Raw genomic sequence first — 26,896 nt, 5'->3', positions numbered from 1 at the left:
TCCAGTCTCTCCATGGACCCCCAATGACAGGTCAACAGAAACAGGAAGGTACCTTTTATCCAGACACTGAGGCCTCGGAGATTCCAGATTCCCGTTGGGACCAGGAACAAAGCGCATGTCCTAAAGGTTGCATCCTTTTGTACTGTACTGACCCTTCACAGCATTCGAGGGCCCTGGAACGTCTCAGGTTGGCCGCCCCTTTGAATCCGTAACAGGGACAGCAACTGCTTCGGAGACCGGTCCAGTCTTAGATCCCAGGGCCACTCCTTGATCTCGCTGGGGCCTCCAAATGTTGTAGCCGCCAGCCCCCGAAAGACACATGGACCACCAGAAATCAGTGAGTTATAGGAAACATGCTCTTTATTCAGCCAGCTGGGTCTGCCAGGGGTACGCAGACCCCAAATTAAGCAGCCCCAAAATGTAGAGGTACAGGGTTTTTAAGCCCTAAATCTCATTCCTCATTCTGTCTTAAACACAAAGGTCTATTTTTCTCTTGTTCACTACCTGTCAACCCACAGGTCGGTTGTGCAAGCGGGGGTACAGAAGCAGAAAGCTTATTGCTAGACTGTTATGTTCTCATGGGCAATAGCCTATGTTCCCATGGGCGATAGCCAAGCAGTAATTTTCCAGCCAGCACAATACCTGTAAAAATATTCTAAATTATGAACCCTTCTAAAATCAGCATGCTTTACGTTTATAAAATGTCGTTGGGTTTTTACAGGAGTAGGGGAAGTTTTACGGCTTTCAGGATGGCTGACAAGGGCAGCTACTGGAAACATCCTGAGTGATTCTTCAGTCTTCTTTCCAGGACCATGTCTGAGAGCAATAAATAGAGCTAAAAACTCCTAGACATTTTTAAAATCGCTCTTTTCCTCCTAAATAAACAGGGGCCATTGTGATTTTTAAATTGGATATCATTCCTAAGTAACTTGTTTGCTGTGACCAATTTCAGAACTCACTTCACCCTCTACAGCGTTGGGTCTTTCTTTTTAATATGTATCACCAAAAGCCACATCAGTCTCTCACTATGTTTAAAAATAAAACAAATTATTGTATGAAAGTTATACTGTCTTAGAATAACCTTGTCCAATTATTTTAAAAGAAACATTTACATGCGTATATACTCAGAATGTTTAGCATTAGTTATACCTTAGTTATATCATCAAATTAACCATTACCTGTTAGAATGTGCTTTATACTTCTCTAAAAATAATAGTTTCTTAGGAAAAACTACACTTTCCTTCTTGTGCCTGCTGATTTTAAGCAATTATTTTCTAAAAATTCTAATTATGTTCCTTGAATGATATTGCTAGGATTTCAATTTTAAGTAAAAAGTGGTGACCATAAACATTTTAGGAAGAGAAACGTGTGGTTTTCTTTGTGCTGTAACACAGTGTCACCGTGAAATGTTGCCTTTGCTGTACTTCTCTAATTCTACATCTGCAATTCATTCTGTTGCACTGCTTGACAAAAAAAGACCAAACTCAGTGCAGAAATACTGATCTCTGCCCTGCCTTTGGTTTTTGAAACAACAATGGCTGATAAGAAAGAATCAGGACTGTGAACTCTGGAGTCAGCAGGTAGGTAACTGAACAGGATGCTTCACATGAAATGTTTTTGTTTGTTGATGGTTTTTGATGTAAAATCTATGAGTATATCCACTTGTTAATTGGTAATTTTTTTCCATGACTTACTTTCACTGGCACATTGCTGAAGGAGACACTAAGTCCCTCTTTTTAGCAATGTAAAATCTAAGCTCCTTGAAGAGGGTTCAAAAATTGGATGCAAACAGAATAACATGGGAACCTTTTTCAGTAATGCAGATGCATCTGTCTTAATTTTTACCTTCTTCTTATCCTTTCTCTAACCTCACCCCCAGCTCCATTCTTAGAACTGGAAGTGAGAGAAATAGGAGCAGTTCCCCCAGGAAATTCTGGTATATATCTCCTTCCATCTGAGAACAGAACTTTGGAAGATTTTGTTATTCAGAGACCAGAGTCCATACTTATAACCACCATCAATAGAGCCTTCTTGACAATAATTGCTGGATATCCCTATAGAAAACCACTTTGAGAAATGCTGGAAATTTATGGATAATCTTGGTGCCAGTAGAGCCGTCTAATAGAATGGGCTCTAGAGTTGGAAGACCAAATTTAAAATCAACTTCACCCTTATTAGCATTATGATTATGTCCATATTAACCCTTCAGGTCCTCAGTCATCATCTGTAAAATGGTGATGACAGAACCTACATAAAAGAATCATAAATCAAACGAGATAAAGTACATAAAGCTCTGAGTTTAGTGCCTTGAATGTGGCGAAAGATCAATAAATGTCAGTTATGATGACTCTGATGGAATGATTTCCCCACAAGTTTAGTTAGGTAGGGTACATCGGAACCAACTAGGAGTATGCAGATGTGGAACTATGGTAAACAGTAAATAACACCATAGATGACCAATCTGACAAATGAATGTGCTCCTGTTAAGAATGACATTGAACTCAAGTCTTCTATAAGAAGACAGAAACTAAAGACAATGCTTTTATTCTCAAATTGACAGGACAGTGTTTCATTCCTCACTGAGTTATCATATGATATTGCAGGGCCATGCAGAATTTAGCCCAGTGCTCTCCCAAAGTTGACTTAAAATTTCATCATGTGACTTGGTGTCAATAGCTTGCAGATATTTACCTGTGGGAAATATGTGACTATGTAATACAACTTCTGTCCCACTGTCCCCAATTTTTTTTTTTTTTTTTTTTGGTCTAAGGAACACAGCAAAGAAAAATTTATACAAGGTGATTTATAATTATAAGGAGATATTTTATAAAGAGAAGAAAGAGTATAATATTGTTTGTGTTAAGTGTTTTTCCCTATCTTTTTGAATATTCACATAGAATATCATGAATAGAAGAAAGGTTTAATCTGATGGCTGTGCTTTCTTCAAAAATTATTATGGACAGTCACTTCACTAGCCTTCACCCAGAGATGGCAAAAACGTTTCAGTCCAATGAAACTCTGGACAATTGGTATCAAATTCATATAGGCCTGTAGTTGAGAAATATTTCTGAGGCCATGCCCAGGCTTAGCAGAAATGAGTGTTGGGTTCAGTCCCACCGGTGCAGGAGGGGAAATAGTGCTGATATAACCAGGAATTTTCCATCCCTGTTCTTGTTCCAACCATGGTTTTCTGACAATAAGGGCAAAATGGTTACTACAAACTGCTCTGAAACATGGATAGGAATGGAATGAGCCATATAACATGAACCACAAAAGGACCTCAGTCCACATTCACCACCTGAATGCAAACATAGTGGTATTGGAAAATGACCAGGCTGTTGGGAAGTTGGCAGCTCCTTCAGTTACAAATGACCCATTCATAGTGGCTACTGCCATTTGAACAGAACTCAAAGGTTATTTCCCCAAAGAGGAGGTCACACCAAAAATTGTTCTGAGGAATACTGTAGTGGAACAGTTAGTATCTCAAATGACTCATTTTAAAGTTAACTTTTTCTTTCCATTTCCAACCTACCCAGACCATTTTAAACAATATATTGAATCGAAGCATCTACACAGAATATACTGAAGAGAAAAACTTACTCTCTGACCCCTAATCAGCCTAGGATGGCCCTTCACTATTCAGTCTTGCCTTGTCTTATTCATGAATTCAGTACTCTTTTCATACTCATGAATTTTTTCTGTATCAATCAGCCAAAAAAGTTGAACTCATACCATTATAAAAATGCATTTCTTTACAGCATTGTTAAATAAAATGTCCTGGGTGTCATTTAATTCAGATGGATGAAATCAAAGCCAAGGACAGGATCATCTTTTCCCTAGAAAAGGAACTGGAGACTCAAACAGGCTATGTACAGAAACTCCAGCTGCAGAAGGAGGCTTTGGATGAACAACTCTTTCTGGTCAAGGAGGCTGAGTGTAACATGAGCAGTCCGAAACGAGAAATTCCAGGCAGAGCAGGAGATGGCTCCGAACACTGCAGCAGTCCTGTAAGTCTATTCAAACTGAAGTTAAGAACACAAGAGTCATCTTTTATTTAGCTCCCAGGTTTTACTTTTCACTTAAGCTCTTTTCCTGTTTACAAAGAAATCAATTCTTTCTCCTACTATAAAACCAGCTGGTATCTTGGGAACAAGGTTTTCTAAACTTATAGACAACAAAGTGGTCTACACTGCATTAGCAGATCACAAGAGAATTACAGATCTTTTAAAATCTTTCATAGGATTTTTCTAGCCAAGAAATACCTATCCAAACTGCAACCTATTACAAGAATCATAAATTAGATGAAAATACTTTGCCTCTTGCCAAGACTGGTAATTTTCCCTTGTGTGAACAATTGATTTGGAAATTGGTAAAGACGGTTATCATGTACAGCAGTCAAAAATGTATAACCATAGAAGACTAAACCATTTATATCATCTGAATTTTTCTTGTATGACTGAACTGGCCCTTATTTCTGTAGATTTTCGTCATTTTACATGAGAAATTATTTTCAGAAGTGCAGCGATAGAAATCAGCTCATGTAGAGTTGGCTTTCATATCTTATACTTTTCAAATTATTTAGCGCTAAAAAGATTAAAATGAATTATTTAGGAACAGAGACAGGTTCCAAAGTAGTACTGAGAACCAAGTAATGAATAATTTATGAATTGATATTCAGGATATATATATCCCAGTGGGTGGTGGAAAAACTACTGAATTAGGATTTAGCAGATGTAAGTTTTAGTTCTATCACTGCTGTACCTGCAGTGTAGCATGATTGTCAAGAGATTGGACTCTAGAGTCAGATACTTTGGTTCAAATCCTCGCTCTGCCATTTACGATGTGACCTTAGGCAAATCATTTCACTGCTCAGAGTTTCTTCATCTGTAAGAGACATTAGTGGTATTGCTTAAGGCTGGTCTAAGGTTTAGGAGAGATGATCTATGAAATGTCGAAGACAGTTTCTGGCACATAGTTAGCATTCAATACATATTAGCTATTGATCTGTTGATATTAGCCAGGAGACCTTGAGCAAGTTATGAGCTCCCTGATTCTTACCTGTTCTGCTGAATCCTCCAGGATATTGTGAATCTAGAAATATAATGTGTGTGAAACAGTACAGCACTATCAATATTCAAGATGATGATGGAATTGCAAGTGTATGATAATAATGATCCTGCAAGCTAGAGAATAGAATTAAGCCATGACTGCTGTGTGTAAGATGATCCATGGCAACTGTGCTGGTCGGGAAGCCAGTCACTCTGAGCAAAACACGCCAGTGAAGGCTATATTTAATCTACCGCCTTTCACACATGAAGGTCATGCACCAGCCCCCTTACTCTGATCTTTTTCTCCAGGAGTATGTAGGAATTTACAAAGTCTGTTCCTACCTCATACTCTATCTCCTCTTTGGCTAAGTGTGATAGCAGAACACCTGTCTAAGCTGCGGGCAGCAATGCGCAGCCACGACACAAGGATGCCCTTCAAACCAGGAGAAATCACAGCATCGCCATGGTCTCACAGCTCACAGATATGATAAGCTAATCCAACTATCTACCACGCCCCCTGCCAGGAGTCAGGGCTCCAGGGAGTATCTGCCACGTGACATTCATCTGCAGTTTTAACCAGGATTGGTCTTAAACCCAAGTGGTAAATATTGGGAGTTAGAAGAGGGCAAATGTTTACTGTTCTCTGAATGAGAGAACATTTTACTTTTACCTCATAAGTCAGATGAGAGAAACTAAGCCTATTACTTTTATGAGCAGTATTCCAAAACTTTGTGAAAAGTGTTGTTGAAGAAATAGACATTTTAATTTTCATGTGTAGGATTTGCGAAGAAATCAAAAGAGAATAGCTGAATTGAATGCCACTATAAGAAAATTAGAAGACAGAAATACCTTGCTTGGAGATGAACGAAATGAATTGGTGAGTTCTAATCAGAATTTTTTATTTTATTTTATTTTATTTTATTTTTTGTGAAGCATATGTGCTATACCCATATAACCACCACCCGGTGGAAGGTCACCAGCATCTCAGACCTCTCCTTTTGTGACCCCTACCTGTTACCACCCTTCTAGAATTAACCACTGTTTTGATTTCTATCATGATAGATAGATGTCTACACCATTTTTAAAAATTTGTTGTAAATGGAATGATAACAGTATTTACTCTTTTATGTCTGTTTTTTTTTTTTTTTGCTCAGCATTACTTTTGTGAGAGTCATTCATTGTGTTGCCCGTAGGATTCACTCATTTTCATACTCTATAGTATTCGATTAATGCACCATGTTATACTTATCTTTCTAATGTTAATGAAAATGTATGTTGTTTCTTAACGATTTTAAGCTGTTAATGGTGCTGCTACTTGTCTTTGGTGAGGAAATGTGTTCATTTCCAGTGAGAATATATCAAGGAGCAGAATTACTGGATCATAGAGTATGCATGTAGTCAGCTTCAGTTAGTTTAGAGAACTAAAGTTTCCCACAGTTGTTATAGCAATTTACATTCCAAACATAAATGCATGAGAGTTGTAGTTTCTCCAAATCTTTACCAAAACGCAAAGATAATTGTTCATTTTAGTCAACTTGATGGATGTGAGGTATATTTTTATAGTGATTTTCATTTTTATTTCATTTATTTCATTTTATTTTATCTTCATTTCATTCTTCTTAAAAATGTGTTTGAGTAATTTTTCAAGTATTCCTTGGCCTTTTGGGTATCCTGTGTGTTTTGCTTTTTTTATTTGGCCCATTTTCTTTTGTACTGCCTTTATTTTCTTATTAAAATTAGGAATTTTTTAAATACCATCTTTTGGTCCTGCTCTGTGTCTTACATTTTACATTCTTAATGGTGGCTTTGGTATAAAGAAGTTATTTTTCAGCCTTTCTTTTTTCAAAATATGCATTCGATGTCATAAATGTCTCTCTAAGCAAGATTTAGCTTTATTCCATGTTTTTTATGTTCTAATGTATTGCTATTTAACTCAAATTTTTTCTAATATCATATAATTTCTTCTTTGAAATTTCAGGTTACTTAGAAGGGTATGGCTTAATTTCCAAACATTTGAGATTTTTGCATTACTATAGTCACGAAACATGTTTTATATTATTTCATTCCTTTAAATTGTGTGGAGACTTGCTTTATAACACCAGCTTATAGTCTAGTTTAGAAATGTTCTATTTTCACATGAAAAGAAGGTATACTCTGCAATTGTTAAATGCAGTTTGAGTCAAGTTTATTAATAGTCTTGTTTAAAATCTTCTATATCCTCACTGATATTTTTGTCGGCTTGTTCTCCCAACAAATGTGTCCATTTCCATTCTTAGTTCTGTCAATTTTACTTTATATATTTAAAAGTTATGGTACTAGGTGTATACAAATTAAGATTTGTTATATGTTTTTGGTGTAGTGACCCTTTTATCATTACGAAATTCTTTTTTATCTCTAGTAATACTTTAGTTAAAATCTTTGTCTAATATTAGTTGAATTACATCAGATTTTTTTCCTTTAGTGGTCCCATGAAAATATATAACTTTCAACCTTTCTCTATTGTATTTAAAGTATGTCTTTTAAAAGGAACATTTTGTTGGGTACTATGGAACTGTGATTATTGATGTATGGTACATTAGAATTACAGATATTTCCTTTTCTTTGTAAATAGCATGTACTAGGTAAATTTATATATTTGAAACCCTTGTCATAGATCTCCAGAAAAGAGATAAAATTTAAAATAGTGAACCTAGTGGAATAATTATTTACTTTATATGTATTCAGTATTTAATATTAATGCTTCAGGTACTGAAGGTCAAAATGAGAATTAAATGAAATTATTTATGAAATACAAATTCAGTTTTAGCCTTTAATCTGAAATAGGTTTTTTTAAATGGCAATTAGCATGGAGTTGGGGAATACTGTTTTAGAATCACAAGAAAAGCTTTTTCAAATATTCATCGGTAGCTAAGTTTCCTTCCCCAGCACTTCCCAAAATGCTAGGTTCTCAAAAACAGGAGTGAATAAAGAATCTTTTCAGGCATTTCTGATACACCCCTCCACTCTCCTTGCTTTGGTTCCCCTCCCCCAATACATACTCACATTCAGAACAGTTAGTGTGAAATCAATGAACTAAACTATGAGAAGGTTAACATTGAAATCTGCTATGTATAGGGTGACCATAAAATATGTCATGCAGATGGGAGAGTTTGGGATGTAAAATGGGAAGGACTCTTAACAATTACCTCAAGATAACATTCATAAACTTTAGACCAGTGGTTCTCGACAAGAGGCGATTTTGTCAATATCTGAAGTTGTTTTGGTTGTGACAACTGGGAGGGTGTTACTGGCATCTAGGGGCCAGGGATGCTCCTAAACATCCTATAGTACTCAGGACAGCTCCTTACAACAAAAAATATCTGACCCCAAGTGTCTAGAGTGCAGAGGCTGAGAAACCCTGCCTTAGAGTAACTGGGCAGACCAGAGTATGGTCACTCTTAATTATGGGTAGGTAACAGTGCAACCGTTCTTTCTTGAGGCTTGCCAAAAATTAGATGTTCTTAAACACAAATATCAATAGAGTTTCAAAAGTAAAATTTGTTTTATTTCATCTTTCTCAATAAAACTAAAATAAATAGCCATAGTGTGAGTCAAACTCGGCAAGATCTCTGATGGAAAGAATAGGCTTTGGGGACAACCCTAACCCAGGAATTGTGTTGCCTGGAGGATTCATTCATTTTCATACTCTATAGTATTCAATTAATACACCACGATATACTTATTCTTCTATCGTTAATGAACATTTATGTTGTTTCTTAACATTTTTTAAGCTGTTAATGGTGCCACATGTCTTTGGTGAGAAAATGTGACCATGTGATTCCAATGAGTTGCTTTATGTCTTTGAGCCAACGAGGCCCGGGGAGAAGTGTGAGCAGCGTGGGATGGGGGCTGAGCAGGGCAAGGTAACTGGGCTGGAAAAGTCAGTGGGGAACAAAGAGTGCAACTAATTACTCCTGCTGAGCATCTCCAAAAGCATAATCTCAGCGGCACCTCCTTTACGTTAATAATAGATTGATAGAGGGTCGTGAAGAGTATGATGAAAAGCCATTAGAGGAAACTGTAACTTGTGTCTTCCCAGTTAAAACGTGTGAGGGAAACCGAAAAACAGTGTAAACCTCTTCTGGAAAGGAACAAGTGCCTGGCCAAGAGAAACGATGAGCTGATGCTGTCTTTGCAGCGCATGGAAGAGAAACTAAAAGCCGTCACCAAGGAAAATTCAGAAATGGTGTGTATCACAGACTCTGCAAAACTACAGCTGCCTTTTTTATGTTATACCAATCACCTGACTTATCGCTCTTTCTCAGTTGTTTTCTTCTTTAAAATACAATGCAATTTATGAAAGTTTGGATTTTCCCTTATGTAAGCAAGGAACCTTTAAGGAAAAAAGCAAAAGAAGGTTGCTGGCTCTGAATTTTATGGAATTTCTAAATTTGCAGAACAATAGGAGTGCTTCCAGGAATCTGTACACTCTCCAAAAGACCTGAAATATGGAAGCAAAGTTCCAACATAGCTCCTCAGCCACAGACACCTCCTTCCAAGAATTTCACTAACATGCTCTTTACAGAACTGTACAGTGGGTGTCCCTCATCTTCTAAGAGCTTGCATAATAGTTGGGAACTAGATGCCATATTTTGTATTATGTATGGATAAGTGCTCTGCTAATGCACTTCTTAACAGACTTTCACTACAGCTGTAATGATCTTCAGACATTGCCAGTGATTTCACTTACAGCAGATAAAATGTGCTGGAGGATTTTAATTGGGCTCTGTGTGCATTAAAGCTGGGCAGTTTTCAAATTTAGCTGGAGCCTCATGAAGTGTCTACAGATATTTGATGTTAACCACTAAAGTTTAGGATTTTTTAAATCTCCACCTATACTTCTTTTCTAATCTAGAGAGAAAAAATAACATCCCACCCACCCTTGAAGAAATTAAAATCTCTGAATGACCTCGATCAAGCCAATGAAGAACAAGAGACAGAGTTTCTGAAACTTCAGGTCATCGAACAACAGAACATTATTGATGAGCTCACCAGGGTAGGTCTTGATCAACCTACAAACTCTAAGTTGTTCCCAAGGACAGGCAGCCAAGACATCGACATACACAGGAAGCACATAATTAGTTTGGATCAGCCCTAAAGGCTCAAGTTCATGTGTCCCATATGTAAACAGGTGCAAGAGACTATTCCAAAAATACTTTATATTATTAAACTGTTTTTAACTTTTTCAGTTATTATCTGGTTATTAGTAATTATAATAAATCAATTTGTTAATTAATTTTGTAGCACAAATAATAGCCACAAAGCACATTAAAAGAAATTCCAAATGCATAATAATGTGAGTAAGTAGGAAATATAGGTATGTCTTATTATTGACTTCCAGTATCAAGACTCAGACTCAGAGGTTGAATATTTTGCTTACAATAACAGGACCATATGCTTCTTATTTCCCAACACCTAATTCAGTGTCTAGAATATAGTTGCCGTTTAATAAATATTTGCTGAATAAACAGTAACATCATAAGTACATGACAGAGCTGAAATCCCGGTCCAGATCTTCTGACCGTTACTTTGGTACCTGGTGAAGTAGGTGGAGCAGGCATTACTCCCATTGGCTTCCAACTGAAGTCTGTGTTCCCAGCAGTTGTGGACCAAGACCTTCAGTGCCTAGGAGCTTCCTCTTTGCCTTTCTGCCTTTATTCTGTGAATGGCATCTCTGTTCGTTCTCGGTTCAGGACCAAACCAAGGCCTAGACAGTTGAAGAACTAGTGATGAGGGGTTTTAGGCAATAGTCTCCAGAGTAAGGTGAGCAAGATGATTTATTACTATTGAGGGAAGAAAAGAGTATAACTTCTGTTTATAATTATTGATGGTTTACCCTTTTAAAATTTTCTATTTGGGATATATATTATGATGCATATACTGTATTAGGAAGGTAATCTAAGCATAAGTTTTAAGTTGTAGGTATATTGAGGTTGCATGACCAAAATACTTTTATTTACTTAATAAAGATGAGTAATCAAAAAGGTGAACACCATTGGCTTAAACCAGATTATTTATCAGTCATGGCTTCCTGAAGTGCTGTGGCCCTCACTTCACTTCTGTTCCCTTAAAAACTCATAAATCTCACAGATTCACTAGTTCAGGAATTTGTTTGGCTTTAAGGATCTTGAGTTTAAGCTAAAAGTTTCTTATGGAATTTTGACATGTTTAGGCACTTCAACCAGATTTTCAGAGAGGTACAAGTGTCCCTTATTTCATTGACCTTTGAATTTGTGCAGTAAATATATGAAGTACTTTAGCAAATGAATACCAAATTCTGAGGGTATCTTCATTCACAACAAGAATGAATTGAGACATTATTATTTCTAGATATTCTTGAATTTCCCAGAAATTTCCAACAGCCCCCCCTCCAAAAAAAAAACACCAGATGATTTCGACCAGGTAGATAGATACTCCATTCCCACCTTCAGAGGCTGCAGGTAAGAACAAGGATCCAAGGATAGTCAAAAGATAAGTTTCTATGCATTTCAAGTGGTTAAATGAAAAGAATAAAGTTTTACTTTATTGTGAATTAATAGTTTTTTAACACTGACATTTAAAGTAATTTTGGGTCTGAGAAAACTGAAGAATTGCACTTTGGATAATGTAAGTAACTATTTTCAAAGCTACTTGATCTTCAAGTATAAAACAAAGGATTCTGATTAGAAATACAATGCACTTCCTGATCATGAGGATTTCAGACCCACACAGATTATCAGGAAAAGTTGTAGAATTTTCTTACTTCAAATATATTAAAGTATCCAACTCAAAAGTTGCTAAAATTTACAAAACATAATCTTATTTTAAATAGAAATGTGTAATGCCTCAGGGGAAAAAACAACTCTCTGTAAAACAAATGAACAAACAAACAAATCTATAAGGAAAAATGTACCAATTCAAGATCTGAAAAGTGCTTCTTCTGTTTTCCAGGACCGAGAAAAGCTCATCCGCAGGAGAAAGCATAGAAGAAGTTCCAAGCCAATTAAGGTAATGAGGAAACTAGATTATCAGGCATTTGCCACAAACAGCCAGAGAAGTGAGGCATGCCAAGGAATCTTCCTGCAAAGATACAATAACTCAGATATTCCTGACCTACAGCAAATCGTGGGCTTTATTTACTAGAGGAAACTCTCCACAGTTCTCAGAAGTCCAAAGATGACTGCGCTTTTTAACTTGAAAGGATTTGCTTTAATATGACTTTCTGTGAGTGAAGAAGCCACTAGGTTTGATGTAGAATGGGTTATCTGACAAGTTGGAGAGTCACATTCCAAGAACATGAAAGTGACACACGTGATTTGATGTCTCTCACTGAATAATGCTAGCATCTGATACCCATCCTATAATTGTTTAATATATTTTTATTATTCACTTGGACAGTATTATTGATAATTATATTCCCAATTCACCAATATCTATACAACCTCTTATAATCCACAAAGTTTTATTATTTAATTTGTCTATTCATTCGATTTTTGTCTGTATCAAGTACATTATTTGATTTGGATGTAAAATTATATGATAAGACTTAAGATTTGATAATTCTCTTTACATAGATGCCTAGACTTTCAGAGTCCCTTGATTATATTTTAGATACTGGAAATAGTAAATCACATAAACTCGTTGTGATAGAAAATGTAACACAAGAAACTCCAGTGCTTCTATGAAGAGGGTCAATATTAATGAATCTTCCAGAAAAAAAAAAAAAACACTAGAAATGAAATAATACAGGACAAACATTTATTGGAATTACTATGTTTGTATCCATATTCTTATTTCATCAAAGAAGCATTAAAGTGTCTGTGATTTTATATTCATTTGCATCTATGCCAGTTGACAGTGCTTTAATAATATCAACTTTCCCCACTTTTACTTGTGTCAGTAAATATGTACTTTCCCTCCATTAGAGGCCTGTTTTGGACCCATTTATTGGCTATGATGAGGACTCCATGGATTCAGAGACGTCATCCATGGCCTCATTTAGAACAGACCGAACACCAGCTACTCCTGATGATGACTTGGATGAAGTAAGCTTTTCCACTTCTCAAGACTTTTCTGATAGTGTCACGAAATCTTTCCTTTAAGAGGAAGAAAAAGCATTTCCCTTTTATCTCCTTTATGACTGCACAAAGTGATCTCTTAATAGTGACCAATTTTTGACCATGCTTGATTTTGTTACCTTTTAGAATGTAGTTCACTCATCACTTCTCAGCCTTTTGGCTAAGATTGAGTGAAAATAGTTCACCCACGTCATGTAGCCCTTTTAGAAACTTCTCTGAAGTTCAGCTCTGTAACTTGAAGAGACTTCTTTCAAAAATCTAAAAGCTTGTTCTTCTAAGCTTGTTCCTTGGTTCACACCTTCCCTAGATGAAGAATCAGAAGAACAAGCTTTTAGATGTAGTTTTAGACAGTATTAAGCAAAACGTGCTCTGTAGACCTCCTTCATTCATCAGAATCATCGAGGGAGTTCAATTGCACTGAAAATTCCTGGACTCTACCGCACAACTCCTGACTCAGGATCTTGGGGGTGGAACTCCAAAATCTGCATTTTTCACAAAACTCCCTGGTGATTGTATTATGCTCTGAAGGTTGAGACCTTACGCTGTAAAACTATGTTTTCCATAATTATCTAGGGAAGAAGTTGTTGGATATGAATGTATTGAAAAAAAGTGAGACTAAAACTCTGAATATCATTTCTTCATATTTAGATCTGTCATCATCAGGGTGTAAGTTTTTCTTATTTGGAACCAAAATTGACTATAACCCAATCCCAAATGGATAATAATAAGAAATATGTAAATAAACAAATGCTTCTTTTTTAAAAACAAATATGTAAATAGTTCCACGATGTTTATCTTGATTTACAAAACTTGTGTTTATCCACATACTTTAGAATCAAGAATAAAATCGCACAGAATCCATAATCAAATAAATCTTTAATTTCTCTTTAAAAAGTGGACAAATATTAGTATTTCACACTGAACACTGGACTTGAACATAACATAATTATTTTTTGGCCTTTTCCTTTGTTCACCTCAAGAGTTTGGCAGCTGAAGAATCTGAGCTGCGATTTCGACAATTAACAAAAGAATATCAGGCCCTCCAAAGAGCGTATGCCCTCCTGCAGGAGCAGACTGGAGGCATCATCGATGCTGAAAGAGAGGCCAAGGTCAGTGTGCGTCTGCACGGAGTGCTCGGAATAGGCTTTTTTGTGCAGTGGTCACAGCATAGAAGTGCCAGGGACATAAATATATCAATAGGGTAGCTTTCCATGTACCCTTTTCTTCACTGTGGCTTTTGAACTGTTGTATCTTTTATGTCAACAAACCTTGGATCTAGAGACATTAGATCTGGCTTAGATCGATGCTTTTGTTCCTTTTAGATAGTTGAATAACTTGCTATTTGAAAACAAACATTTTCAAAGCTAGACAATATTGAATTTTTATAATCCTTTTTTTTTTCAGTTTCTTGCTTGAAAAAAAGTTATCTTTCAAAATCAATGATTAGCCTTTTTCTTTTCTTAGTTAATAAGTGCATAACACTACATTGACAGCATACCAAGAATTTTCACTGACAGTATCTTATTTAACCCTTGCAGATATGCAGATATTTTACAGTAGAGGAATTTGAGGCTCAGAGGGTAATTGAATTGCCCAAGATCACGCAGGATAATTAATGGGAAACTGAGATTCAAACTCAAGTCTTAGTGGGTCAAATGTTTTCTCCATTATGTTACAACTGCCTCTCATAAGCCTATTTCGAAACACACACATTCTCTCTCTCTCTCTCTCTCTCTTTGTTTATTGAGTGCTTTCTGTGCTCCAGACATTGTGCTGAGCACTTTACATACATTTATCTCATGTAAATCTAAAACAACCCTATGATTTAGATACTGTTATCTTCTTTTTATAGGAGAGGAAATAATATCTTAGTAGGAGTTAAATATAGATTAGTTACCTTAAAACTTGGATTAAAGCTGGGATATGAACCTAGTCGTTCTGAGTTTAGTCATAACCACCATGCCATAACTGCCCGTTAGATTAATATATAAGGGGCAAGAAGGAGTGTGCCCACCTAGTGATTTTATCCTACTTCCTGTTTAGATGGTCTATAGTATGCTGAAGATTGTCGTAAGAACTACTATTAGTTGTTTAGTGGAAAAGAATAAATATTATAGCTATGAATTTTAAGTAGTAGCATGTATACATACATGCATATACATATATTTGAGTAAAGATGTTTTTAAAAAGCACTGTGATTTAGAATAAAAAGGCAAGCAATCAGTAGGAAGGGATGTATGTGCGTGCCTTCATGTTTGTGCCCTAAAATTAATAGTGTGGCTTTCATTATCAGCATTTACTAAGCATTCTTATAACATAGGATTGGTCAATTAAAATAATAGCATATGCCTTATGTTCTGGCGTGGTGATGCTGTAGGAACCGGTTCTCTTTCTCTCGTCTCACTTTCCCATCTAAATAAAAGTTTAGCACTATCTTTGGCCATTAAAGTATTTTTTTAAAAAAACCTTACCATTCTAAGCGAAATAGTCTAAAACAAATGAAGATGTTAGAAAAAGAACAATTGAGTATATTGAAAGAAGTAGAAATGGAAAACAGATAATATAGATGAAAGAGCATCAATGAAAACAAAAGATATAGTCCTTTCAATACAAGAAAAAAATAAATTATACTTAAAATCCATTCAAAGTTGAAATAATTCTTAGCAGAATTAAATTTGGAATCTTTTTATCCTGATGAAGAGAAATATAATGTTTAACAGTCCAAAGAAATATTCTGCTCACAAGAAAGAATAAGAAAAGGATACCAGACTTTGCTGATTTTATTCAACTTTGTAGCAAAGAACCTACCTACCTAGATCATAAGACAAGAGAAAAATATGTGAATAGGCAGAAAACAAAAAAAAAATTTTTCACAGAAAATAAGATTGCACATATAGAGAGAATAAAAGAGAATCTAAGAACAAATTACTGGACTAAATGAAGTAGAGTCGCTCCATAAAAGATCAGTGTCCAAAACTATTTACACGCATACACGATCAATACATACATGCATAATATAGATTTGGATTTAGATATAGATTTAGGGCACAAAGTTGGCTCTGGAAGAATGGAAAGATTTTGGAGAGGCAAAATGGGAGAAGGCTTTCTATTGGGGAGCTCGTTCAAACAAGAGAGAAGTGGAGAGTTCCAGGTGTATTTAGGAAACAAGATCACCAGCAGATAAGGGGTGGACTCTGTGTTGATGAGTAGTGGGAAAAGATTGGAAATCTAATGAGAGTTTTCAAATCCCAAGCTAAAGAGTTTGAATTTTAGCCTAGTGGTGAAAGAAAGCACTGAAAGTTGTAAGCAAGAATTTAAATCATAAAAATAGTTTTAGGAGATTCTCCGGTCATAGAAAATTATTCTCCCTTATTTATTTATTTATTATTATTATTATTATTTATTATTATTATTATTATTATTATTATTATTATTATTATTATTATTTTCTTTTTTTGCTTGTGGAGTTCTAATCCAGGAAGATGAAGGGAAGAAAAATATTGACTTCGCATTTCATTTACTGAGCTCTGGAATTTTGATTTCACTAGGCTCAAGAACAACTCCAAGCAGAAGTGCTCAGGTATAAAGCCAAAATTGAAGATCTGGAAGCGACTCTGGCTCAGAAAGGACAGGTAGGCATTTGGTCGCTGGTACTTCTGCAGATGCAGGCGATTTGATCTGACCTTCCTCTAGATTACCCTGTGCATGGGCCGCATCCAGGACACGGCTTGGCTCTCCACAGTGACCTTTCTCAAACAGTGTCAGAATGTTCAATTCTATGTTTCTGTCCCTGGTGTTTTTCTGGCCAGAGCGTGAACCCAGCTACAACAGCGAATGAGGTTGGGCAAGAGGAAGAAGAGCCCTATACAAGTAGCCTAGAGTGGTTTTAAACTGCTAAGACAAAGACCCACCCCTCCAGCTGCATTCTTTGCCTCTATGCTACATTTATGGTTCTGCATTTTAATGTTTTCCATCCATATGTATCTAGCCTGTGTGCATTCTGACCCTTGTCACTTTTTGCCTGTGTGGTCACTTCTGAGTCCCCAGAAGGCTGGTCCTGGATTATTCAGACTGAAAAAGGTAGAGCTAGTGAGTGACAATAAAAAGGGGGTTAAATTTTCCTGGCAACTTCGGCCCCAATGTCTTTGAATAAGGAACTGGCAGGGGTGGGTGTCATTTACCAGGTGTTGGCAGGCAAACAAACTAGGTGGAAAGAAGACAGTTCTGGCAAAGTGGTTAGACGACACATGCTCTTTCGTGCCACTCTGAAATGCTGACTGCGCGATATTCTTTGTCAAACAGGATTCACACTGGGTAGAAGATAAACAACTTTTCATTAAGAGAAACCAGGAGCTTTTAGAAAAGGTATGTTGGGCAACACCCTAGTGGGGCAGAGGAGAAATCGATGAGAGATCCAGGAGCAGCAGGGGGTCCTCTCAGGAGTGGCACAGGGGCTAGGGGAAGGGGAGGCTTTTCGGCACTGCACTCTCCTCTGCTGCGTGCTCAACTGCATCCCTGTCACCGCCATCACCATCAGTGAAGTGGCACGTGTGCATGGCTCTGTGCTGGGCATTGTGCCGACTTTTAAAAGGATGTGATCCCTGAAACCTATTGATTTGTTAACCATATATATATACTGTATATGTACTGTATATATATATACACCCACCTGTGCACACATCCTATGTGATCGTCCATCTATAAAAAACACTGTGAACAAGACTTGTTATTTTGTGCAGAGAAGTGACAGAGTATGATTCCAAGATCATGCCGCAACCTAGCGTAGGCCATGTTCTCACTTTTAATCTTTTTTCTAAGCTTCGCTGTTTATATACATGTATTTTTTTTTTTTAAATAAAAGAAAGCACGAAACAGCATGTCCAGGATTTTGTTCAACAAATCAAGATGCAAAAGAGTGGTTTAGTCCCAATAGATATAATTAATTTTGCTTATCTGAACATAGGTTTTTGATTTAAGGCAATGAAATACAGCAGAGATTATTTTAAGGTCAGAGGCTGCTATTCCTATAGTATTTGCCTTCCACAAATCTAGTGAAAACATTACAAAATAATCATATATTATTGACAAAAATGAATTTGAAAGTCCATATGAATAAAGAAAATAATTCTATAGGTCAATCCCAGAGTATGTAGAAATTATTTTAGGATTATTTCTACCAGTGTTCACTAGCCTTGACAAGAAATAAAAATGAACCACAACACTCTTATAAGCATGAGAAGAGAGAAAAGATACTTGACCTCCCTCCTCTCTGATCTGGCTAAGTTAGAACACCCTATCTCACTTTCTGCATGATGAGAGACAGACTTGATACATAGAAAGTGGGCGAGCGAATATTCCTGGACCGAGAACTGGTACCCAGAAAGGTGAAGAGTTCCTAGAAAGAAACTTCATCGGACATTGGCCCTGGACTATGAATTACAACTTGTAAACCACCAATCTAATTGCTAGCACTAACCACTAGAACCAGGAATCTCCCCAGACATCCCATCTTTGATTCCAATCCAAGATGCTAGGAAATAGAATCTCTTTTGTGATCTAAGTCAACTTCTAAAAAATTAGTGTAAAAATCTTGAGTTGACTACATTAATTAGTGTTACATAATATTTCACTATCTCCCCACCTTTATTTTCCTATCACTTTTCTATCTTATGAGGCTACAAAAAAAGGATTTTAGTAGTCTCAGCGATGCCCAGTAGTAAGTGTAATTACATCTCTTTACCAACTAAAAACATAATTTTCATTATGTCTTCTGTCTGATTCTTTTTGGTCTTCATTTCTTTGGGCTAAAAGTGGAATTTTGAGCTCAGCTTTTGAAAGAAAACCGAATGACAAAGCAAAACATCCTGCTTCAAGTGTGTGTACTTGGGAAAGTAAAATTCATCCTATGCTAAAAAGCTCCCATGTTTTTTAAATTCTAAAATCAAGATTTTAAATAGTTACTGTGCAATAAGGCCCACTAACACAGCTGATATCAAAGGCAGCCCCAAACCTTTTGCAGATCATGAAAATTTGTTGATCCCTTGTAGACATGGACCCTGTATATAGGGCAAAGCATGTCTGTACACAGCGAACTTGATTTCATACTTCATCAAGAAGTATGAACTTGATTTCATACTTCACCTATAGAGGTCCTATAGGTGAGCCTTATAGGTAAACAGACGGAAGAAGTGTCACCTCTGAATGAGTGGACAAGGAAGCCTCTTATGGTAGGAGATGTCAGAGCTTAGTGTTGAAGGAAGTGTAGAATTTCCTCACCTAGAAAAGGAAAATGAAGGGTCCTTTTCAGGCAGAGAGGTGAACAAAGACAGCTCTTGAAGTCACCAGTCCATAGGCGAGGTCTGGGTTTCTAGACTCTGGTGTGTGTGTGATCACATGAGTGTGTAGAGACAACAGTGATAACCTTTAAAACCAGAAAGCTACATGGTGACCAGATTTATTAAAGTTTTTGATTTCCATATGAAAGAGTTTGGCTTTACTCTGTGGGTAACTGGAATTTCAGCCAAGCTTTGTACATGATCAGAGCTGTTTGTAAAAAATTATTCCTCTGACAACTTGTAACTCCAAAAATAAGAGGTGTCAGACTCCGTTATTTACACCATTGGATCTAGTTCTAGGGCACAGTCCCTGACCCACAGCAAGGGCATAGTGACTATGCTTAGATTTGCTATTCTCTCAACTTTATGTCAACAAATGGAGGTGTCCTCTGGCATTTTCCTCTATGAGCCAAAAAACTTAACCGAAAGATACCTAGAAGGAAAGCCGCTAAAGACTTGTCTTTTTCACGTCTACTTGGGATTTTTCATGGTCAAGATGATGTATTCACAGAGTAAATGAACACTATCCATGCTTGCTTTGCAAAGTTGTACTTGCAATATTCACCTAATTTGAGGATTTACTTTATTAGATAGAAAAACAGGAGGCAGAAAATCACCGGTTACAACAGGAACTGCAGGATGCCAGAGACCAGAATGAGCTGCTGGAGTTTCGAAACCTAGAGCTAGAAGTAAGGAAACAATAATAATAATGATGATGATAATCATAACAATTAACGTACATTGGACACATTCTATGTGTGAGATGCTGGATTAAGCATTTCTGATGCATATTCTCATTGGATCTCACAATCACAATCAAGATTTTATACATGAAACAACTGAGGTTCAATAACTTGGCTAAGTCCTATGTCTTGTAACTGGTAAAACATTGATGCAACTCAGAATTGTCTGCTCAGATACTGTACTTTTCAACACTATTATTGCCTTTATGAACAAGACTAATGAATACTTTTTAAATAATTTAAGAGATTTCAAACTTTATCAATATTTTATTTCTTTTAAATAATCATTTTCACCCATCTTTGAATTCTGACTTATAAAAATGTCACCTCAAAGATTACATTTTAAAATATGCTATATACAAAAATATTTTATCATTAGACACTTGGATTTGGAAGTCAGCATTTTAGTCTATAGTGCATTTATGCCAAAAGCTAAATAAGGCAACTTGTTTAGGAAATATTTTGGTTAATCTGACCAAATTTCAGAATTGATTTGGTTTTTTTGTTTGTTTTGTTGTTGTTGTTGTTGTTGTTGGTTTTAAGTAAAACATACAAATCAAATCAGATTCTGATTGTATCATGCAGAATCTGGCTTAAGTTGGTTGTATGTTGAAATGTAAAAGTTGAGAAAAATTCCCATTTGATATCTCTGTTATTTTGCCAGCAATTTCTTCTTGAGGTTTTTCAAATTAGGTCTGGATAGAGTTGGCAGTTGGTATGCTTTAGTGAAGAAGTTATCTTTGGTAGCCCACATATCTTATTCATAAAGCTTGAGCGGATTGCATATGCAAAAGATGTTACCTGCCACAAGACTTCATTGTCAAAAGATCACAATTTGTGATGCCTGAAAGCTCTAAATATTCATATAGTTTGCATTAGAACTCCACTTCCCACATTTCCCTGATCAAAAAGTTTGCAAGATTGGATGACACCAATCTATAAATTCTCTCTCATACCTCTTAGTTGACTAATCAGTTCTTTCCATTAAATTTAAGCATGAACATCTTGAGTTCTTTTTTTTTTTTTTGCAAAATGTCATATTTATAAACTGCTGAAATAGCATAAAGAGAGAACACAGACAACTGGTTTAGTGTTTAATCAGTTGTTGCTTTTGTTTTAATTCCCATATATTTTTCACTGTATTTCAAGGAAAGAGAGAGACGATCTCCTCCATTTAATCTACAAATTCACCCATTCTCAGATGGTGTGAGTGCTCTACAGATCTACTGTATGAAAGAAGGTGTCAAGGTAGGCAGATATTTAATTTCTTTATTTTTAGAAAGTAGAAAAACAGAATTGGAAAGGTGAGGTTGCTCATGATTGTTTTGTCTTTTAGTCTCCGGATATCATTTTGATAGAAACTATGCAGGAATTGAAAATAGTCACATCTATTGGAAAATCAGTAGAGCATAAACAAAATAAACGTGTGACAGATGTTTGAATGATAACAGCAAAGAACACAGGAAACCATGATTATGTAGAACAGAGTAACATAAAGAATGATATAGAATCAAAATATACATCATAACCATTACCTTTAATGATCGAGAGGAAATGTCAAATAAATTCAGTATTACAAGAAACATATTTCAAGTATGCCAGATAAAAAAGTATTTGTTGAATCTCTTTGTTTTGCTGTTCTAAGTGCTATGGAATTCGTAACCTTGGAATTTCAGCATTTATAAGAGACCTTGATATCTAGATATGTTTAATTTAGGGAGGATTTCTCTTTTGGAAGAACTTATAGTTTATAACATGTTGCTCACTTAGACAAAATATAATTTTATCTGTAGTGATATTGGAATACATTTTAAATAATAAAGTTGAATGGAGGTGGCTCCATCTCCTGGAAAATACATTGTCCTTCAATATAATGAAACCACATGGTGAATATCTATTCCAGAGGTAAAGCTGGGAAGCCTCCTGCTCTTCCTGGTCTCTCCTTTACCTTCTGCATGGCCTTTCCTGCTCCCACTCTGAGCTGCCAAATATACCTGCTTCAGTTGCCTTCTCTCTACCTATGAGTTTGAGCTTCAGACTTTCCCCTTCCTGATGGTAGGGGAATACTATATTGCATTTGAAATTGGAGGAGAAAGTGGTAATAATGAAGTAAAAAGTGATGAGGGAAAAATTAAGTAGTAAAATTGTGCTTCCTTGTTTTTCATCTCAAACCACATCCATGGTGTTTAAACTCTTGGCCTTTTTGGGCTGCATGAAAAGTTGTAAACCAAAGCCATTTTTTTAATTCTAATTTAATGAAAAACACTGTACTTCCTCTTTTCCTTAGATGGTTTTTTTTTAGATAAATCATAAACAACCTAATTGAATGGATGTAATTTTTATCCAAGGGAACTCATTCAACTGGAGTTCAGCTGCTTTAAACTGATTCAAGGAATATAGTAAAAATCAGCTATTTTCCATAGGATGAAATTAATGCTGAACACCTAAAAAATGGAACTGCACTATAGTTTTCTAGGTGGCAATCAAAATCTCAACCTGGTCAGAATTCCATTAATTAGAATGAAATTGGTTGATTATTGATATTTATTACCTATTACTTTTCTTTATACCTGAAATCTACCATATTGAAAAAAATTGATAACTAGAAGGAAAAAAATGAGCTAATTTGAATCCTTCCTACATCCTAGACTCTTGTACACAATCTCTTTATCCGCAAGATCAGCCTATGAAGAATGTACTTATTATCTCCATTTTGCAACTGGTGAAATTGAGAAAGAACTGTTTAGTAGTTTTCTCAAGTTCATGTAGCTTATAAGCACAGTGGAAACTTAAAACCAGGTGTGCCTGATTGAAAACAACTCAAAAATTACTCAAGGCTCTAAAATGTCTTCTCTAACTTAGGATTCAGGCACTGAATGAATGTTAGGCCACATTTATGTCTTTGACTTGAATGTATCTCCTTGATTTTGCAGGATGTGAACATCCCGGATCTCATAAAGCAGCTTGATATCTTGGGTGATAATGGAGTAAGTATCAAATTAGTGCAGTAAAGGTATAAATTTGCCTAACGAGAGGCAAGAAATATTTGCCAGTGTATCATGTATAAAATAATATCAGGTGGAAGGCCATGTTTGCTGAAGGATGTAGCTCCATGGAGAGAATCAACAGTTTATCAAACAACCTGACTAAAGGGTTATAAGGATCTCTGGAAGGTGGCAAGAATGAGAACTAGTAGTGCTTTTCTTGAGCAGGTTTGAGATTTGAATGCCAAGCAGGTCTGCAGTGATTGAAGCTAATTACCTTCTGACTGCTGCTTGAAAGCATCCAGCGTGAAATTAATCAGTCATGCAGTTGCAAATGCTGCTAAATAGAAGGGTTGGTGGAAGCCCCATGAAGGTGGACCAGGAAACTATAATCCCTTTTTTTTCTAAAAACACCTTCCAGGCAGAATCAAGGCATAGTAATTCAGTGGAAGGACAATTCATTGAGCTATTAGATGAATGATGCATGTAGGTCAAAGGAGTCGCACCATTTTATCGTCTTGAAGGATTATCAAAGGAGAGAAGGGAATCAGTTATTTCACATCAAACTGCTATGAAGAGATTATGCATTTTTTCATTTTGATTTCTGCTTTTCTCATAACATCACTATTGATGAAGTATGCTTATAGTGAAACAAAATCAAGTCAGTATTAGGGAGATATAAAAAAGTAACTATACTTTTATAGGTTTTGAATGAACTCTTGGTTAAGAATTATTACTAAATAGAATGTTAAGATTTCGTACATATTTATGCAGTAGTTTGTACATATTTATGCAGTAGTGTCTGTGGCAGGCACTTAGGCAATATTTTCTGATAGTGTAAATATCATAAGTACCTTCAGGTTATTTTCTTTCTTTCTTTCTTTTTCACAGAATTTGAGAAATGAAGAACAAGTGGCCATAATCCAGGCCAGCACTGTGTTGTCCCTGGCTGAGAAGGTAATAAGTTATACTAACATTCAAATCATCTCAGTATCTGGCTAAAGAGCAGGGTAGGGTTAAAGGACATTGTCTTTGCACACGACTTTGCGTTATTGAATACCTAATAAAATTTTATTTTTCAGGGCGATACAACTCAGATAAAATGAGAATACATACAAAAAAAGTCTACACACTGAGTTAGGATGGGTGGGTAATTCTTGCTTTGAAGTCTCTTAAAAACGTAATTCTTAAGAAATGGGAAACCTTCTAAATTACATTATCCAAGCAATCCCTACCAAGCTGGAAAACCAATAAAGAAGAGTTTTGTTAGAACAAAATTTAGCCGGGTAAATTTGAAGATCTAATTGGCTTTATTAAGTGATTCATGAACTGGGCAGCATCTCATCTAGCAACTAGAAGGGTGTTCCTAGGGGTAGTACAAAGGAAGGTTTTTATAGGGAGAAGGGTGGGGCAAAGGAGCCATTAGCAAAAGAAAAATTATTTTTAAGCTGGGATATTTTTGGGGTATGGAGAGAGACTAGCAAAAGTTTCATGATATAGATTGCCTCTTCTTCTTATGAGGGATGGAGAAGAGCCCAAGTAACAGATGACCTCATCGGTGCTGACCAGAAAATCCCCTCTCTGGTTGATTAAGATTACATTTCTGGTGAAGGTCTAAACTGCAGTTCGGTCAGATACTAAGTTTAGGTTTGGTAGCATAGGCTTTAGCACACGTGATGCCATTTTGGGCCTGTGGTATTCTTTTTAACAACTGAGAGCTGGTAAACTGGAGCATGGCTCTTTTCATAGCTTTTCCTTGAGTGTGTACATACAGATTATTACCAGCTGATTCTGTGATTTGGTGGCGGCTCACTGCAGTCCTCATTCAGAAAGCCCAACCTGAGGACTATCAGAACTACAGTGTGCTTTGGCCCCCTTGTGTCTAAACCCGGTAAATGGCAGGAAGAATGAGGAGGAAAGAACCCAGTGGAGAAGCGCGATAACTGGCTTGTATTTGAAGTGCCTTGAGAATCGGTACATAGTTGAGAGTCATGTATGTATGGCTAGATAAATGAGAACTGTATAAGTTCTCGTCGAGATGCTTTCTTAATTCCTAAATACATAAAAAGCTTGTTATAAATTAAATGAAACTGTGAACAATCAGCTTAATTCAGTCTGAAATGAGGGAATTTTACAGGTCAGAAGAGCCAGTTAAGTTACTTAAACAAAACAATGACTTCAAAAAACAAAAACAAAAACAAACAAAAAAAATGGCAGAGGGAGAGGAAAGGACTGCTGTAAAATAAGAATGTATTTAAATACTGAAATGATCCTTTTCGTCATTCTGATTCAAACAAGCCCAGTGTGGAAAGGGCATTTTGCTGACAACTGGGGAAATTTTAATATGAACCAGGTATCAGACAACAAAAAGAATTAATGTTAATTTTGCAAAGTGTGGAAATGGCCTTGCTATGTTTTTTATTTTTATTTTTTTAATAAAGGCCTCATAAGCATTTACATATGAAATGATATCTGGGATTTGCTATTTTAAAATATCTACTCCCTAGCTACATGAAATACATCTTTTAATCTTCACATTATTCTTAACCCTATTTTACAGATAAGAAAGTTGAGGTTTAAAGAAATCAGGTGACTTTTCAAGGTTACACAGCCAGGAAAAACTAGAATTGGGATTAGATCCAAAGCAGTCTGCCTCTAGAACCCACACACTTTATTATGTTCAATTGCCGTCTGAAGAGATAAGCTGATGTTCAACTTGGTAGAGACTCAGTATAAGTATTTGTTCTATTAAGTCATATATATGGCAGGCTCAAACCATCATATTCAGAGTCTAAATTTATTCGGAGTATTGATCAATGCTAACATTAATGCCATATGACAGAATGATATATTTTAAGTGTTAGAGAAAATTCTAAGTCTTTTAATGTGATTTAAAATGTCTCTACTCAACAAAAATGATTCTTCAATACTGAGCTGTGATCTGTTTTATATACTAAAAAAAAAAAAAAAAGTGCCATTTTTCCAGTCTAACCTGGCTTTTCTTTCTTTCATCATGCTCTTGCCAACCATGGAGAATTGGACATCCTTTCTGGTTGGAACTTGTTCCTCATTTTTGCCTAATCATCTCTGACTCATTTTTCAGATTCCAGTGCAATTGTCACTTCCAAGAAAGCCTTCTGTGGTATCTTCCAATGAGGGCAAAAACATGTTGGTGGGCAAAAATGGGACAGTTGCCATCAGAACCTTAGTACCTGGCACATTGCCTAACATGTCAGGCATCAATGAATGCATTTGTTAGAGGAATGAATGAATGAATAGAAAACTAGTCTTGTCTCTGAACTAAGAGATAAAATGCACCAAGTTTTTACATTAGTTCTTAGTCTGCTTCCAGAGTTGTAAGAGGAAGAGACTAAGCACCTCAGTAGGCAGCACGACATACACCATGTTAAACAATCATGCCCAACACTTTTGTCTCGCTTAGTGGATCCAGCAAATTGAAGGAGCAGAGGCCGCTCTACACCGGAAAATGATGGAATTGGAAAGTGACATGGTGAGTACAAAGATGAGATATCATAAAAATGAAGACAAATTGACAAGACAAATGGAAAATGACTATTTTTTGCCAGTATTATCTGACACCAATGAAAGCTTGTAGCCTTCCCATTATTTTGTGTACAGACTGTGGAACAAAATTCCCTGAAATATCCAACAGTTTCAAGTTAAAATCTC

The 26,896-nt window shown here is 36.1% G+C and overlaps 1 protein-coding gene across 4 annotated transcripts in view; it reads left to right on the top strand.

Annotated features, from left to right (window-relative positions):
• Positions 1-26,896, top strand: part of JAKMIP2 (janus kinase and microtubule interacting protein 2) — a 140,413-nt gene that overhangs the window by 91,065 nt on the left and 22,452 nt on the right. For 3 of the 4 annotated variants that reach the window (XM_006906362.2, XM_006906364.1, XM_006906361.1), the window contains 14 exons: positions 3,798-4,007; positions 5,827-5,925; positions 9,127-9,273; positions 9,943-10,083; positions 12,018-12,074; positions 12,992-13,111; positions 14,125-14,253; positions 16,693-16,776; positions 17,447-17,509; positions 20,070-20,168; positions 21,372-21,470; positions 23,156-23,209; positions 24,098-24,163; positions 26,649-26,717. In XM_006906362.2, the coding sequence (XP_006906424.1) occupies positions 3,798-4,007; positions 5,827-5,925; positions 9,127-9,273; positions 9,943-10,083; positions 12,018-12,074; positions 12,992-13,111; positions 14,125-14,253; positions 16,693-16,776; positions 17,447-17,509; positions 20,070-20,168; positions 21,372-21,470; positions 23,156-23,209; positions 24,098-24,163; positions 26,649-26,717 (1,437 nt within the window). The remainder of the gene's footprint in view (positions 1-3,797; positions 4,008-5,826; positions 5,926-9,126; positions 9,274-9,942; positions 10,084-12,017; positions 12,075-12,991; positions 13,112-14,124; positions 14,254-16,692; positions 16,777-17,446; positions 17,510-20,069; positions 20,169-21,371; positions 21,471-23,155; positions 23,210-24,097; positions 24,164-26,648; positions 26,718-26,896) is intronic. The other variant, XM_006906363.1, reaches the window with a different exon arrangement.

Source organism: Pteropus alecto, unplaced genomic scaffold, assembly GCF_000325575.1.
Source record: "Pteropus alecto unplaced genomic scaffold, ASM32557v1 scaffold40, whole genome shotgun sequence".
In the NCBI taxonomy this organism is placed as follows: domain Eukaryota; kingdom Metazoa; phylum Chordata; class Mammalia; order Chiroptera; family Pteropodidae; genus Pteropus; species Pteropus alecto.
Note: the sequence above shows the minus strand (reverse complement) of the source record. Positions and strands in the feature narration are given on the sequence as shown.